General features: G+C 47.9%; 6 protein-coding genes across 6 annotated transcripts; 3 read left to right on the top strand and 3 right to left on the bottom strand.

The window, feature by feature from the left end:
- Positions 1-87: 87 nt before the first annotated feature.
- DEU56DRAFT_763764 (uncharacterized protein) lies at positions 88-1,880 on the bottom strand. Its single transcript, XM_041350840.1, has 8 exons — positions 1,699-1,880; positions 1,482-1,645; positions 1,343-1,423; positions 1,121-1,293; positions 895-1,071; positions 681-845; positions 410-629; positions 88-360 (listed from the first exon to the last, which is right to left on the bottom strand). Exons 1-8 carry the CDS (start codon positions 1,825-1,827, stop codon positions 168-170), a joined length of 1,302 nt encoding a protein of 433 aa, XP_041215718.1. The 5' UTR covers positions 1,828-1,880; the 3' UTR covers positions 88-167.
- Positions 1,881-3,855, top strand: DEU56DRAFT_763760 (18S rRNA biogenesis protein). The gene is made up of 8 exons (XM_041350839.1): positions 1,881-2,095; positions 2,151-2,222; positions 2,277-2,452; positions 2,498-2,569; positions 2,619-2,743; positions 2,806-2,931; positions 2,981-3,226; positions 3,274-3,855. Exons 1-8 carry the CDS (start codon positions 1,960-1,962, stop codon positions 3,416-3,418), a joined length of 1,098 nt encoding a protein of 365 aa, XP_041215717.1. The 5' UTR covers positions 1,881-1,959; the 3' UTR covers positions 3,419-3,855.
- DEU56DRAFT_975432 (uncharacterized protein) lies at positions 3,606-5,324 on the bottom strand (the record flags this gene model as incomplete). The annotated part of the gene is made up of 3 exons (XM_041359580.1): positions 4,421-5,324; positions 4,084-4,380; positions 3,606-4,037 (listed from the first exon to the last, which is right to left on the bottom strand). Exons 1-3 carry the CDS (start codon positions 5,129-5,131, stop codon positions 3,606-3,608), a joined length of 1,440 nt encoding a protein of 479 aa, XP_041215716.1. The 5' UTR covers positions 5,132-5,324.
- A 1,780-nt stretch (positions 5,325-7,104) lies between these two features.
- On the top strand, positions 7,105-8,840 carry DEU56DRAFT_896934 (uncharacterized protein; the record flags this gene model as incomplete). Its single annotated transcript, XM_041356434.1, has 9 exons — positions 7,105-7,356; positions 7,414-7,464; positions 7,516-7,620; positions 7,677-7,815; positions 7,886-7,925; positions 7,984-8,099; positions 8,299-8,330; positions 8,490-8,582; positions 8,649-8,840. 9 exons carry the CDS (start codon positions 7,105-7,107, stop codon positions 8,838-8,840), a joined length of 1,020 nt encoding a protein of 339 aa, XP_041215715.1.
- Positions 8,841-9,929: 1,089 nt separating this feature from the next.
- On the top strand, positions 9,930-13,348 carry DEU56DRAFT_975430 (OPT oligopeptide transporter protein-domain-containing protein; the record flags this gene model as incomplete). Its single annotated transcript, XM_041359579.1, has 22 exons — positions 9,930-10,188; positions 10,251-10,273; positions 10,330-10,437; positions 10,498-10,592; positions 10,643-10,711; positions 10,768-10,793; positions 10,848-10,977; positions 11,035-11,197; positions 11,252-11,299; positions 11,347-11,378; positions 11,426-11,483; positions 11,540-11,692; positions 11,747-11,941; positions 11,991-12,088; positions 12,137-12,232; positions 12,275-12,344; positions 12,398-12,412; positions 12,469-12,520; positions 12,573-12,647; positions 12,700-12,967; positions 13,020-13,156; positions 13,212-13,348. 22 exons carry the CDS (start codon positions 9,930-9,932, stop codon positions 13,346-13,348), a joined length of 2,307 nt encoding a protein of 768 aa, XP_041215714.1.
- A 100-nt stretch (positions 13,349-13,448) lies between these two features.
- DEU56DRAFT_896932 (uncharacterized protein) lies at positions 13,449-15,720 on the bottom strand (the record flags this gene model as incomplete). The annotated part of the gene is made up of 5 exons (XM_041356433.1): positions 15,548-15,720; positions 14,220-15,484; positions 13,801-14,173; positions 13,631-13,662; positions 13,449-13,577 (listed from the first exon to the last, which is right to left on the bottom strand). Exons 1-5 carry the CDS (start codon positions 15,573-15,575, stop codon positions 13,449-13,451), a joined length of 1,827 nt encoding a protein of 608 aa, XP_041215713.1. The 5' UTR covers positions 15,576-15,720.
- Between the last annotated feature and the right edge of the window lie 597 nt (positions 15,721-16,317).

Raw genomic sequence — 16,317 nt, 5'->3', positions numbered from 1 at the left:
GGCTGGCACTATTTTGTTTTTCACAACCAACTGTCTACCCTGGACTTGGAACCGTAGGCCTGACTTAGATGTAGGATCACTCGTGAATAAACCGTGATGATGCTTGTATTTTGAGTGTTTACTGCTACATTGAGTATAACCATGCGGAAATGTAAGATACTGTGCCGTCATGGCATGTAAGTGATGATGAGCGACAAGCTGAAAGGCAGAGTCGAAGCAGTGACCACAACTTCTCCACCATCAGGGACAAGTTCTGAGACCTTCTTCTCTAAATTCGGGCGCGTAGCCTCCTCCAGCTGGGGTGGTTGTTGGAAATAGATCGGCTTCTCTGGTGTTGCGAGAGAAGGTTTCTTAATCTGACTACGCCAGGGTGAGTCCTGGATGATGTCAACAAGAAATAAGTACATACATGTTCTGCTTCTCGGTCAATAGTTCAATCAGTTGCTCGACAGTCCAATCCCGATTTATTGATATCTCCAGGGCTTCACCTCCGCAAACAGGGCAGTGGTCGCGCTTTTCATGCTCAAAGGTGTACGAATATACTCCTTCGGTCCCAATGAGCATGAAGTAGTTGTTCAAATAAGCCGCCGAACTTGTTGCAATCTTGAAAGCCTCGTTACAACATGAAGCTGCGAACGCTCCCATCAAACAGATCGAGTAAAAGGTGGGCGCTGACATACCGGCAATGATGGCATTAGTAGATGCGATTGCAGGAATAACGTTCTTGACAACGCCCTGCGTAAGTGACCAAGTCACGCCTTCAATCTTGAATTCCTTTGCACGAGCAACGGCGATTGAATACAGCCATCCGATGTGCTCGGGATCATCAGTGTCGAGTTTTTCATCTACTTACGTGTGAAATGGAAGAAAAATGGGGCGTGCAGCGAGACTGACCTCCGCGCGCGCGAGGCCATTCTAGCACAGAGGCCCATTCTATACAATGTTCAGGGAGACGGGGCGTGTTCGCGATGGTGCAAATAGGGAATGTAGTTGGCTTGTTGAGCATATCCAGGGAGCACTCATAGCATGATGATACAGTCGGGAGGATGACTCGAGCTTGCCCCTTAAAACCTTCTCACAACTATTGAGGTCGCGCAGAAGGTGCAAGAGACTTGCTCACCTTCGGTACCGCCATCTATGAGAGGCTTCAAACTCTCAGGATTCTCAGAATCTACTAGGTTAACGAGGGTCGCATTTATCCACCGACGCGCTTCCACAGAATCTAGACCACAGATGACGAGGTTAAACTGCAGGTAATACTCGTCGTCCTTGTCTTGTATCTTGCCGTAGTACCTGCATGCCTCGCGTCTCAGACATGGTGCGCAAAAGACTGCCAACTTACGGAGTGACCTTGACTCCCGGCACCCGTTTCATCACATACTCTGCAGCAACGATCGCCTTTGGTCTTCCGACATCCGCGGTTCTTGGAGAGATTGATCCCTATTTCGGCACATACATGCAATCTCATAAATGTAACATACCTGAAGAGAAATTGACGATTAAGATTGCTGATGTCGATGGTGTCCATGTCGATGAGATGAATGTCCTTGAACCCAGTCAGAGCAAGATTGGCGAGTATCTCACATCCTAAACCACCAGCGCCGATGACAAGAATCTTGCACTTGTTCCGCAAGAAGTCCTTCACCTTTCGGGCACCTTTAAAAGACGAGTTGCCTTGAATCTTCGTGGGATACGCACCTCATCCCCAGCCAGGAATGATGGATCAGTTCGAGGGCCAGGTCTGTCAAGGATCTGGTCAACATGGTAATACCGATCTTGCCAGTCACTTGAAGTCGCTGCACCATTCACATGTACCTCCGTAGTCATTGAGGAGAGTGAAAGGATATCAAAGGGAAGTTGAACTATGTTTGACCTGGCAGGAGAGTCGACTCAGTCGAGACGCCCACTAGGATCAATATTTCCTTACGTAATAAAAAAGTCTCTTCGAGGTTTACATCCATGGTGGATTCAAGATCATCGGTGACCTTCAGTGGACACCAATATTTACGACAACGTCTAGTGCTCTCCATTCTCACCGGAAAGCATGTCCGAATTGACAAAATTCGTTCCGAGGACAAAAATCCGGGTCTGAGAGGTGTGTCCAGTTCCTTGCAGCCTGGTGTTTCTTGACGAGCAGCGTCATTGCCCAGACTACGAAGTGAGCCTCCTGCGGCTGTTGGAAAAAGTTACTAATGGGTCCTCCTTTGAAATCTCTGTGACCGGTACGATACTACTTTACTGTCCATTACGCTGGGACTCACTCATATGCCATCAAGGTACCGCTGTGCTTCTCAAACCAGGAGTCGTGTCCGGCGGTCCTATCATTCATGATTGTCCACTATCACGTTCAATAGGTTATTTTCTGGAGCCGCTGATCATGATCGCGCCCTTTTCGAAGAAGCCGTTTCAGTTGACTTTGCGAGGTATAACATCAGATGACAATGATCTTTCTGTGAGCAACATTCCGTCGCAATAAAATGCTCCCTAACGCTGTTAGGTTGACCTCATCCGTACTGTGACACTACCCCATCTCCAACTTTTCGGTATCTCTGATGGATTAGAGCTTCGGGTGAGCCAGTCGTCTCATTATGAAATTGCGCCTTTATATCCCTGTGCAGATAAAGAAACGTGGCGCCCCTCCAGAAGGTGGAGGGGAAGTGCAGTTTCTCTGTCCTATTGTTAAAGAAGTAAAAACTCTGAACTTCGTTGATCCTGGAAAGATCAAACGAATCCGAGGCATTGCGTGCGTTCATCTTGCCTTTGCATTTAAGTTATATGTTATACTATACTGAAGTATTTTCCCAGACATGCCGTCCGTGTTAACCCGCAATTCTCTAATCGCATGATCGATGCATCACGTTCGGTTCTCAATCGCTTCATCCCTGATATCTACCTGTACTCTGACGTCTACAAAGGAGATGAAAGCGGAAAGTATGTGGTCTAACTGAACACACTTCTGCTATATTAATCTTGCATGAAGGTCGCCGGGGTATGCACTAAGCTTACTCGCGGAGTCCACTACGTCTGCCATACACTGTTCTGAAGCCGTATCCACGCCAGGTGAAACTCCGGAAGATATAGCTCTGTTGGCAACTAGGGCACTTTTGTCAGAAATTAGACACGGAGGATGTGTTGATAGAAAACATCAATCTCTAGTCCTGTTGATGATGGTACTAGGTAGTGAAGACGTCGGTCGATGTAGGATGGGAGAGCCCTCCGTTAGAACGTGCGCGATGATCAACTATCCTGCTTTTATCGCTCACATCATAGCAGCATTCAATTTCTCCGTGATATCAAGATCTTCTTTGGCACCGTCTTCAACATCGCACCCGCAGATCCTGCAGATTCTTCCAACACGGAGTTGCTTTACTCGTGCCTTGGGACTGGCTACGTGAACGTGAACCGGACATTGGGGTAGCAAGTTGTCCAGCAAAAGTATATGTATTTATGCTTCACAAGTGTTTACGGTGCGCCGCCAACACTGTGCCCGTTGTTTGTTTCCAAGTGTAACAAACTCGCATTTTGAATAGTATTGGTCGGCAAATCGGCTTGGGTAGCTTCTAGTTGTCAAAAACAACTACATACTAATATGTTTACAACAATAGTTATGCCGGAAGAGTATCCAATAAAAGAGCCACGAGAGCGACGAAAGCTGACGCTGAGGTACACGCTAGGACGAGGGCGCCGATCCAGGCAGCCTTGGCCAGTGCAGCTTGGGCTGTGGTTTCGATGATCGTAACGTATGCAGCAGCCCTTCCCCTACTAATCATACTGGAATTGCAGAAGCATGTATCGTAGAAGCCGGAATATTGAATAATACACGTCAAGGTCACCCAGATGGTATTTGCAATGGCCAACAATTTACCCATCCTTCGCAGGCAGTGCGAGAACGCCATTGCAATACGTGCAGACAATGATGCTTGACGGGAATAAGCTGCTGAATAATGGGTGAGAATACTGGATATCAGGAGCATCATCCAAATGATAGTCGATACGGCTCCATAAATGAGGTAACTCAGAGATCGACACCCCATGCCCTGCTTGAAGTTAGCCAGCATATCACGTATACCAGAACAAACGCACTGTCGTAGGAGTGAACCACTCTACTATAAACGCTCCTCCGGCTGTTCCCCATTGTAATGCAAGGGAAGCGCATGACGCGAGAGCCATTCTTGTGAACACGCCAGGCGCCCAGTGGCTGCGCCATGTACGGTCGGGCTGCGCGCAGTACGCGGTGATTTCCTGAAGGGACCCACGTCGATTGCTGGGGTGGATAGATTTAAAATCGTCGGACTCCACCCATTCACTCCCGAGATTGACGGGAGTACGGCTTTTAGCCTTCCCTGATGCCGCTTTTGTACACCAGGAAGATAGTCTCTGCTGTATATGCCCATTGCAATGAGCGCGAGTAATTAAACACAGGAGGGGTGAGGAGTTCGTCTGGAGACATCACATCATCCTCCTGAGCAGTTATTATTAAAGCTCCTTGGGCGGACGCAGGTGGTGTTCCGATAGGAGCATCTTCCATTCGTGTGCGCGTGTGGCGGTCGGCAAGATCGTAAGCTGATTGTAACCGATTGAAATCGCATTTCGGTGAGAGTTGAAGCCATCCAACAACTATCGGAATCAACCACAGCCACATGGAACTAGTGGCTTCGCCGCCAGCTTGAGCGAAATTTGTGTAAACATCTGATTGTGAGTTGGCTATAGACAGGATATATGCGACGACGACCCAGGCGATGGCGATCGCGGACGCAATTGACCACATATGAGTATAGTTCACCAATTCGGAGAAGTGTTTCCACCAGGAGTCGTTTTCCGGAAGGACGACGAGAGATGGGAAGCGTGTGCGATCGGAATGCAGTCTTAGCGGGACTTGCTGAAGATTGCTGACAATAGAGAGTGCGAGATGTGAATTGGGATAGTCCACCGCTTGACTAAATCGGCGGTTGATCCAGCGGGAATTGAGTAGGGTGACGAATAGAGAGTAACCAGAAAGTACGGGTGACCCGATGGTCAACACAGCAGACATGAGATTATCAAGCCTGTACTGTGCCCCAAAGGGGAGCTGCGAAATAAGTGCAAGATATGGCAGTAGCCACGAACTGAAATCTTGCGAAAATACAGACATATAGAAATCCTGTCTGGTCCCACAGAAGGAGGTACACGTCGAGTAGCTTATCGCTGTGGCATCGTCAATATTTGACACGGGATCTCCGTTGCCATTGAGGAGACCAACTAAATTCTGGGTAGCGTTTGCATTCGTCTTGAATCTTGATGTCGGTTAAACACCGAGTCCAGTTGAGTCCAGCGACCTTTTTGACATAGTGCACCAATACTGCAGGAATCAACTCCGAGTCAATTCGACGATCACGCGTCACATGTACAATCGGTGGTGTCGGTGTCGAATTGAGTTATCGATTCCTACAGTATTCTACTTACTATCAGACTTGTAGCACAAGCGCTTGCTGCGACGCGAAGTTCTTGTTTTGATTCTTTTTCTTTCAGTGTAGGTTTTATGCAGGTCATCGTTAATGATTGGTGACTTCATATTAACTCAAGCATTTAAGGCATCTAAGATGAGACAGTATAAACGAACAAAACGAGGATGGGGTGTTTGTCACAGGAGTTTTGAGGGCTACAGCAAAAGAGAATGATCAGATTTCCACCGCGCTCTCAATGGTATCATCTTCTAGCTGTGTTATCAAACTTGCTGTGAAGGAACAGGTAGGTTTGAGTCCGGGCCGATAAGGAGCAGTTAAAAAAGGACATGCTGTATAACACAGCCATGAAGACAGGGAGATATAAAGAGGTACACACACTAGTACTGTCAGGCGATCGCTCTTCGTCCTTGCTTGCATCCTGGTAACGTGAACACCCCATCTGAGCACACGAGGACGACTCACCAAATATATTCGTCATTCTTGCCAACCTGTCTGCGGATACAACCGTCATGGCTTCCAGCTCGAAACGGCTCGGTAAAGCAGCAAACAAATCGATTCTGACGCCGGTGATGACCTTGGAGGGTCATGAACCATATGTTTATATCTCGCCGAATGGCACGCGCCACGAGTCGAAATATGTTTCATCCATTTCCTATTTGCCCGACGGCAAGCAAATGATCAGCGGATCAGTGGATAATACCATTCGGCGATGGGACCTGCGGGAGGGTAAGGAATTTGGGGAAGCTCGGGAGGTTTGTGAGGATGGTGTGGAAGCAGCCACGGTGGGGGTATCAAGGAATGGGCAATGGGTTGTCACTGGTGGTGGGAAGCTCAAAGTTCGTGAGGTTGAGACGGGGATCGTGAGAACATTCTATGATGGATCGGAGTCATTGGACTACGTTTGGTCCATTAACATCTCGAGGGACAGCACACTGCTAGTGGGTACATTATTAAGATTCAGTTCGCGGGCTACGGTGGGCGGGACGACCATGCATATGCGGATATGGAGGTTGGACACAGGCGAACTCGTGGCTGGTCCATTCGAAATTAGTAATGATGCTTTTGACCCAGTAGTACTTCGATTCTCGGAAAACTCGAAGAAGCTGGCGATGTTGTTAAATGTGCGGTGCCTTCAAGTGTGGGACGTTGAAACACAGAAATTCGATGTCACTAGAACTTCATCATCTACTCAACACTATTTTGGGACTTTGCCAGTTTTCTGGACAACCAAAGACAAATCCATTGTTGCCGCATTCCGCTTCACGGATGACGAACCCGGGCCCACAACAATCTATGAATTTGACGCGTTGACGTTGGAGACTGTCGGAGATTCCTTCCAAGGGCACACCAGCCAAATCACAAACCTAGCACTCTCATTTGATTGTGCCCTTCTCGTCAGTGCTTCCTACGACACCATCAAGCTCTGGTCCTTCGAATCTCGCCAGCTACTTGCTTCATTCGACGTCCATATTCCCCACGCCTTCATCTTCTCGCCTGATTCACGCCAACTGGCTTACACCACCCATGAGGATAGCAATATAAATATATGGAACATTCCACCCAACATCCTCGCTAGTGTACGTATTCACCCCCATAGATTCATCATTTATGTGCTAAAATATCTTACAGACCAGTAAACCTGAACGTCAACGCCTCGCCGATGGGGTACTCAACGTACGTGGTCCTGCTCTTTTGCTCCTCTACACCACACCATCCCTTATTACAGTGCGACGCAACACGCCGCCGTGAACCAGTGATATTGCCTGTCGTACCTCCCATCCCCCGCCCGCAAACACCTCCACCTACAAGGAATACATTTTCCCCTCACTTTCTACGCAAACTCCTTCCTTCCTCTTCTCGTACGGATGCAGTTCGTCCTATTCGCACCAATGGGCTTCGTAATCCCCTGGACGTATGTTTCCTTTATCTGTTTGCTTCATGTACAGTTGACTCGACGGTCTGCTTGCAGTCCCCTGCTACAGCGCCCCTACCTCGTCCACATATAAATCTCCACGAGGACGTGAGTGGGGACTGCCATGTTCACATATTCGACTTATATTTCATTTTCTAGCCCCGGCCCCCATCAGTACCACCCACTACCCGATCCTGGTGGCCCATTCGGACAGGTCGGGCATCACCGGCTATTGTCGAGGTCCCTCTCGCACAGGGTAAAGAGGTTCGCGCAGCTCATTTTCGCTCACTGTTTGCTAGATCTCACGCATCCGTTTACAGCGGAATGCTTCAGCAGATGCTCCCGTCAAAGACGACGAATGGATTCGTGACGAAGATTGTGTTTCTCCTCCTTCACCGAATCCCGATTCACAACGACCATCCACAGTAGGGCAGATCAATACTGGAGAGCACGGAAGCGGTCGGTTGTGTTTCTGCTGTTAGACTGACTTTTAAATTTTCCAACGGTACTATAATGACATCGTGGACAGTATCATTAAAATTGCAAAGTGTATTTTTACAGGCATTAGGGTGTATATCCATTTGCTGGTGATTTAGCTTGCTGAACGGTGCTATGATGTGTGATCAGTCTGTCACAGTCGCAGACGATGATCGCCCTGGATAACAAAATACGACTCGGACGGACGCAAAAGCTCCCAGTGATGAAGTTCTTTGTGCTGGTCCAGCCACTGCAGAAAATTCAAAGTGAGCATGCAACAGAATGGTGTTGATACAAACTAACTACGAACTAGGCGTGTACTAGTCGAAGTGACGAATTTTGAGTACACGGAACATTAGTACCACGCGGCCGTTGACCTGCTTTTGGCTCAGTATTAGTCAGCCTATCATCGACACGCCAAGTCCGAATCTGCCACATGGTCTCAGGCTTGACCACCATCCTCAGGCTCTAGTCCAATCGGTGGATCCAAGGAGGTGGTGTGTCTTGAAATATTATGCTGTGATGTCTGGATCTCATGCTGCAACCATGTATTAGCCCTGATCATCATGCAGTTCAAGTTCTACAGCCTCAAGCTTGCATGATGATGCCACATTACCAGCTCTTCTCTATGTAGTTGCCATCAACTTTGTGTGCAGTGGCCAAAGTGGGCCCTCCATGCCTGTAACTATACAAGTAGACGCGCCAATCTCGATGGGTGGATGGAGAGGATATCTTGGTCGAATTATATAGTAAGTACTGCCGTTGTTACGCTTCTATCGAGCGCATGAATGGACGGGACTTTTTGGTCCTCTCAGGCTCAATTCCATGTTTCATCTGACGAACCCCCAAACTTCTGTTCAGGCACGCACGGCTCATTGTTCCAACAAACCATCTGTTTCCTAGGTTTCAACGTAAAAGGCAACGTGAATGTGTCCAGCGACTCGAACGGCGAGCGGGAACAGAAGCGCTTCGTTCAGGGGATCACCGAGAAGGAACCCCTTGGTTAGGGCAAATATGATACGGCGCAGTCAGACCGGCAATTCAGTTCGACTGGGTATGCGCCACACAGGTGGGTTCCGGAGATCGGATTTGTAGCATATGTATTTGACTGACTGCCGGTATGTAGTATATGGTATAGCCAATACTCTGGCCTCGACACAAACACATCTCCCAGGTCCCTCGGATTTGTTCCAATCGAATCTTTCTCTCGTCGAGAATGAAAGTTTTTGTAAGAGGAAATAAGATTCCGGGTTTCTACAATATCTGGACGCCCACCTTAATTGAGCAAGCTGCTGAGTGCGACAGTGCCATGTGGTCTGGATCATCGCCTTGGTCTGTTGGTCCTTATGGAACCAGATCCAGGATAATGGTGATATCCTTTTTATCTCCCTGATAACGGCAACATTGAAGTAGCAATCAGGTCGAACCATCATTCACTGCAAACTTTGAAGTGCGTTTCTGCTGAGTGATTTTGGCCTTCTCTGAGCCGGCTCACTGAATCAATTCTGCGCAATGCCGTTAGATTTGGTTTCCTGACCGCAATATAATGAACTTTATCTGGAACACACGCTGGCACCTACGGTTTCCATGAAGCGGATAGTGCGTGCAACTGACTAACAACTGAATAATCAACCTCGCCCCTCGTGTTCCACCTCAAACATGAACCCCCTCCGTTGACTCTTGCAGAATGAGGCAGGCCTGTTTAGTACCGTAATCAGTCAGTGACAGTCAAAGAGTATGGGAAGCTAACAGGAATGACATTCTTGTTCGCGCGCCTGAAAGAAGTCAAGATGGTAGCAAGTTGACTAAATTCATGACGTTATTCGCATAACTTCTTTCGTCTTTCAGCCGAATCTCAAACTCCCTCAAGCTCCGTTATCCGTTGTGGAGAACGTATGGTCATACGAGAGAAGGCATTAACGCTGCTGGCGTCGGTATCATTTCAGGTTTCTGTGCCTGCTACCTCGCAAGAATAGGACTTATCTATCTTGGCCCTGGTCCGTCCTTTTCCAGGTCTTGCCGACTTTGATGTATGCTTATATATCAGATATTTTGCCTTGGTCTGCCTCGGCACGTCGCACTCTCTCTCGACAGCCATGGCTACTGAAGCTATGGAACAGATCCCTAGTGCTACCGACGAGAAATCCTTCGACGCGAAGGAGGAGAAATCTTACTACATACAGGGAGACATTGAGTCATCCACCCAAGAAGCTGAAACAGACGAGATTGTCCTTCAGAACGAGCGAGAGATTGTAACTCACGTCATTTCCGTGGACGACGATCCTAGCCTGAACCCCTGGACCCTTCGGGCTTTCTTCATCGGCCTTGGACTTTCCGCCTTTGGTGGTTCCTTGGGTAAATCAGTCGAGGTCATTTAGTCGAGGGTCTTACTCACTTGCACTGCTTTTTCTTCCTAGCTCAAATTTATTACTTCAAACCTGTGAGGGTTTCTTTATCAAACATTATCTTAGAGGTCTCATCGGATTGGCACTGCAGCAAACTGTCTTTGTGTCTGTGATGTTCCTCGCCATCATATCCTATGCGATTGGCTTTGCGATGGAAACATTCATCCCACGTCGTGGATTACTCCGATACTTGAACCCAGTACGTTGTCCACATAGTAACCCCTGACCCATTAAATTTATGCATAATCTATGAATATAGGGACCCTTTAACAAGAAGGAAAATGCATTCGTTATCATCATGTCTAGTGCAGCTGCGAACTCTGCATTGGCTACGGAGGTTCTTGCTGTCCAGCGGTGCGCTTGCAATTCAATTTCTTGGTCGGTGGTGATTGATGACTCATTAGTCTGTATTATAATATCACGCCGAACGCCGTCTCATCAATATTTTTGTTGTTCTCGTCTCAATTGCTCGGGTGCGTTGCGCTGGAATACCCCTTGCTGCACCCATTGCTGAAGCCGCAAACCACAGTTATGGGATCGGTGGCCTGATGCGAGGTATTCTTGTGTCCAACAGTAGTTATGCGCAGGATCTCGACTGACAACACTCAGGAATCCTCCTTTATCCGTCAAAGATGTTGTACCCCGGTGTTCTCCCGCTGCTTTCCATGTTCGACGCTCTCTATCGCGATGGCTCCGAAGCACGCCGAAAGCTCAAGGTCTTCTACGTCGTCTTTACTGCGTAAATTTAAGCTTCATCAATGAATCGTACTCTCAATTTCTAATGATCTTAACCCAGAATATTTCTATGGGAAATGTTCCCTGAATGGATCTTCCCACTTCTCACTGGTCTCTCAATATTCTGCCTCGCTGCTCCTAACAATGCTGCTGTCTCTCGTGTGTTTGGTGGTTCCAACGGAAATGAGGGTCTTGGTCTATTGTCCGTGTGCTTCGATTGGCAGGTACGGCTGGCTATCCTGATGTTGTTGACACTTAAATGAACTCGTTTTGTTTAGTACATCTCGGGTGGTGTTAACCCGATGACTATTCCGCTGAAAGCTCAGGTTAGTTGACACACAAGTGCGTATGACAATTCTAACGTCTCCCCTAGCTCTCCACCTTCATTGGTTACATTCTCTGCATGTATGTTATTTCAGTCACGGTGTAACATATCACTAAGAGAGACGAAGGGTCGTCTTCGTCGCGGTGTTCTACAACAACATTTGGGAATCTCAAAACTTCCCCTTTGTACGTAAAACCGTCGCTGCGCTTTCTAATTTCCAGGCTAACAATACCCTGATCAGTTGGCGCAGCTCCTCTTTTACCAGAACGGCACTGTCTACGACCAGACTTTGATTCTGAATTCCAACTATGAGGTGGACCCCACTTTAGTCGCTGAACAAGGCCTGCCATTCTACGCTGGTACCTGGGTTATAGCTCTTCTGTCCACTAACCTCGTATGCCAAGAATCACTGCTGATATAGGGTGCTTTGCTCATAGTTTCACCACAGGGATTAGCTGCGACGTTCACTCACCTCCTCCTGTGGAATAAAGATGACCTACGTGCAGCCTGGACTTGGATGAACATGGACACACTGAGGAGTTGGCGTGCTAATTTCGATTGGAAATTCTGGAAGCACAGTGGAAAGAGGGAAGTCCCCGCCAACATTGAGGACCTCGACCCACACTACCGCGAGATGCTGAAGGTCAGTCGCTGTGACATTAAAAAGACAACCTTGCTTCATTGTTATACAGTACCCAGATGCTCCGAATAGCTGGTACCTCGTGACGTTTGTTCTCTCCTTCATTGTTGGACTAGTCGTTATCTACATGACAAATTCCACGCTGCCCTGGTGAGCAACATTCTCCATCCGGCAAACAAATTTAACAAGTCTTTTCAGGTGGGGCTTTGTCATCGCAGTCCTCTTGGCCGCCGTGTCTATCTTGTTCTTCGGCGCGTTATACGCCATTACCGGCATTGGGCTTTCCATCCGCAAGTGTTATTTATGTGCTGTAGGTGCCCTGAGTTGATATGTCAGAGAAGAAACCCTGGTCCAGATGATTGCCGGCTACCTGCACAACGGAAGACCCATGGCAAACATGTTTTTTGTTCGTATTGACACAGTTTCCGATTTTGACCGCTGCTGATGTTGGTTTGACAGGTCCTTTATAGCTATGTACGCATCCCCGGTTTCGCCTTTTCGACCTGCTTTTTATTTGTGTTCCCCTTCAGAATAGTGTGGCTCAAGCAATGCTACTATTACGCGATCTGAAGATTGCTCAATGTATGTGCGCATTCTTTGTCGGGAAAGGTACCTCTCACTGGCAGGTGCCCAGACGCCAAACTGCCTCCCCGCGCTGCATTCACGGCCCAGATCATTGGCACCTTACTCGGCGCTGTTCTCAACTATGGTCAGGGAGTCGTCTTGCATATCTATTCACCACATTTGACTTGTTGTTCTAGTGTTAATGAATTCTATCATCGACAGTCAACGTGAAATCCTGCTGTCTGTGCAAGGAACAAACATCTGGTCTGGCCAGCAACCTCAGTCATACAACTCGCAAGCGATTGCATGGGGTGGCCTTGCTCACGAGCTCTTTTCAGCTGGTCAAAGGTATCAATGGGTTCCCTTGTCTTATCTGATTGGCTTGGTCGCACCTCTTCCTTTCTGGATCATTCACCGTTACTCGCCGAGACTACGCATGGATTACTATTACACCCCAATCATCTGGTACGTTCTGAACTCATTAATGATTCAAATTCTAAGCTTATTATATGTGCAGTTCGTACATCGCTTGGCTTTGCGTTGGAATAAACTCTTCAATTTTGTCGTATTTCACTGTCGCGTTCTTGTCCCAGTGGTGGCTCCGTACTAGGTACCCACGTTGGTTCGTGAAATACAATTATTTGGTCGGTGCAGGTAAATGTCGCGGCTTTCTTATAATCTCAACTGCTAACATCATGCTATACTATAGCCCTCGATGGTGGAACACAGGTCATGGTATTCATTCTCTCTTTTGCGGTCCAAGGAGCTGCTGGAACCGCACATCTTTTCCCGGAATGGTGGGGTGCAAACCAAGGCGGAAACTATGACCGCTGCTTGTCTCTCTGAAAACTGTATACTAGGTTGACGTATTTTTGTGATAAAAAATTAAGTTCTTGTTCCACTTGGTGACAGTCAACGATGTCTATTAGAATGTCAGAACGTCTCATTATCTTGCTTGTACATAGTCATCGATCTTCAAAAGTAAGCACACAGTCTCCGTCGAGAGTTCAATCGCGCTCGTGGAGACGAGAAGAGGTTGAACAACATCCTCCTCAAGAATATTCGAGATTAGGCCCTAAGGTGTATGTGGTCAAATGATCGAAGTAATTCGAGGCTGCATGGACTTACTGTGCGGACGTTGATACCAGCATTCCGGTCACCTAGAGCATGGCAAATCGGCTTGGGTAGCTTCTAGGAGTCAAAAACAACTACATACTAATATGTTTACAACAATAGTTATGCCGGAATAGTATCCAATAAAAGAGCGACGAGAGCGACGAAAGCTGACGCTGAGGTACACGCTAGGACGAGGGCGCCGATCCATGCAGCCTTGGCCAGTGCAGCTTGGGCTGTGGTTTCGATGATCGTAACGTATGCAGCAGCCCTTCCCCTACTAATCATACTGGAATTGCAGAAGCATGTATCGTAGAAGCCGGAATATTGAATAATACACGTCAAGATCACCCAGATGGTATTTGCAATGGCCAACAGTTTACCCATCCTTCGCAGGCAGTGCGAGAACGCCAGTGCAATACGTGCAGACAATGATGAGCCTTGACGGGAATAAGCTGCTGAATAATGGGTGAGAATACTGGATATCAGGAGCATCATCCATATGATAGTCGATACGGCTCCATAAATGAGGTAACTAAAAGATCGGCACCCCATGCCCTGCTTGAAGTTAGCCGACATATCACGTATACCAGAACAAACGCACTGTCGTAGGAGTGAACCACTCTACAATAAACGCTCCTCCGGCTGTTCCCCATTGTAATGCAAGCGAAGCGCATGACGCGAGAGCCATTCTTGTGAACACGCCAGGCGCCCAGTGGCTGCGGCATGTACGGACGGGCTGCGCGCAGTACGCGGTGATTTCCTGAAGGGACCCACGTCGATTGCTGGGGTGGATAGATTTAAAATCGTCGGACTCCACCCACTCACTCCCAAAATTGACGGGAGTACGGCTTTTAGCCTTCTCTGATGCCGCTTTGTACACCAGGAAGATAGTCTCTGCTGTATATGCCCATTGCAATGAGCGCGAGTAATTAAACACCGGAGGGGTGAGGAGTTCGTCTGGAGACATCACATCCTCCTCCTGAGCAGTTATTATTAAAGCTCCTTGGGCGGACGCAGGTGGTGTTCCAGTAGGAGCATCTTCCATTTGTGTGCGCATGCCATGGCGGTCGGCAAGATCATAAGCTAATTGTAAGCGATTGAAATCGCATTTCGGTGAGAGCTGAAGCCATCCAACAACTATCGGAATCAACCACAGCCACATGGAGCTAGTGGCTTCGCCACCGGCTTGAGCGAAATTTGTATAAACATCTGATTGTGAGTTGGCTATAGACAGGATATATGCGACGACGACCCAGGCGATGGAGATCGCGGACGCAATTGACCACATATGAGTATAGTTCACCAATTCAGAGAAGTGTTTCCACCAGGTGTCGTTTTCCGGAAGGACGACGAGAGATGGGAAGCGTGTGCGATCGGAATGCAGTCTTAGCGGGACTTGCTGAAGATTGCTGACAATAGAGAGTGCGAGATGTGAATTGGGATAGTCCACCGCTTGACTAAATCGGCGGTTGATCCAGCGAGAATTGAGTAGGGTGATGAATAGAGAATAACCAGAAAGTACGGGTGACCCGATGGTCAACACAGCAGACATGAGATTATCAAGCCTGTACTGTGCCCCAAAGGGGAGCTGCGAAATAAGTGCAAGATATGGCAGTAGCCACGAACTGAAATCTTGCGAAAATACAGACATATAGAAATCCTGTCTGGTCCCACAGAAGGAGGTACACATTGAGTAGCTTATCGCTGTGGCATCGTCAATATTTGACACGGGGTCTCCGTTGCCATTGAGGAGACCAACTAAACTCTGGGTAGCGTTTGCATTCATCTTGATGTCGAATAAACACTGAGTCCAGTTGAGAGCAGCGACCTTTTCAACATAGTGCACCAATAGTAGGAGAGCTACTACTAGTGGTAGGCAGAGGGAATGAGTGAAAAATCAGAAAATTATGGACAACTCATTGCACTTACATGCCTGAGAGCCTGTGTGCAAACGCATTCTTTATCGGCTATGCAAGGTAAATGTGTACGAATATCCTTTGGCATACTATAAACCAGCACCACGGCCTTTAGTCGTGCCGATATTGTATAGGAAAACCTCTTACCAGATCGTCTGTAGAACGGAAACCACACGGCATCAAGACATTTGAGCGAGTTTTATGTGTGCAAAGTGGCGACCTGAGTTAAGGTCCACCTCACCACGGCTATCTGCGATAGACTCCTGTGTCTGCCAGGGAAGGTGACGTGAATGGGCACGACGTCGGGGTAATGGGCAGTGGCTCACAGCCGGGCCTGAAACAGTGGAGGCCCTGGTTGCAAGTTGGCCCAGGCACGATTTCCTCCGTTAACGACGAGGTAATCAGAGAATACGGACGCCATCAATGAACCGAATAGGTACGATATTATAGGTGGGAACGGACGGCATAGCATAAACACACTGCCACTGATAATGAGCACGCTACACCGTCCCTAAAGTCGCAGAGCCCATCGTATCTGAGTAAATGCTGTGCCTATATCAATACAGCCTGCCCGTAGTCGAAAGGGAGTCGGTACCGTTGTCGTATGATAGAACTATCGGTGCATTGTGTGAGCCAAATAAAATATGTGCACCAAGAGAGGAAGGCACTAAACCATATAGTCCCATTATATTACGGCAGTGACCGCACTTGTATAATGTCTTGAGTCGTCTTTCGGAAGGGGTTCAGCGTTCAGTACTAGTTAGTGTCGATGAGATTTGGGGT

This window comes from Suillus clintonianus (genome assembly GCF_016758775.1).
Source record: "Suillus clintonianus strain FC179 chromosome Unknown DEU56scaffold_1, whole genome shotgun sequence".
Taxonomy (NCBI): Eukaryota; Fungi; Basidiomycota; class Agaricomycetes; order Boletales; family Suillaceae; genus Suillus; species Suillus clintonianus.
Note: the sequence above shows the minus strand (reverse complement) of the source record. Positions and strands in the feature narration are given on the sequence as shown.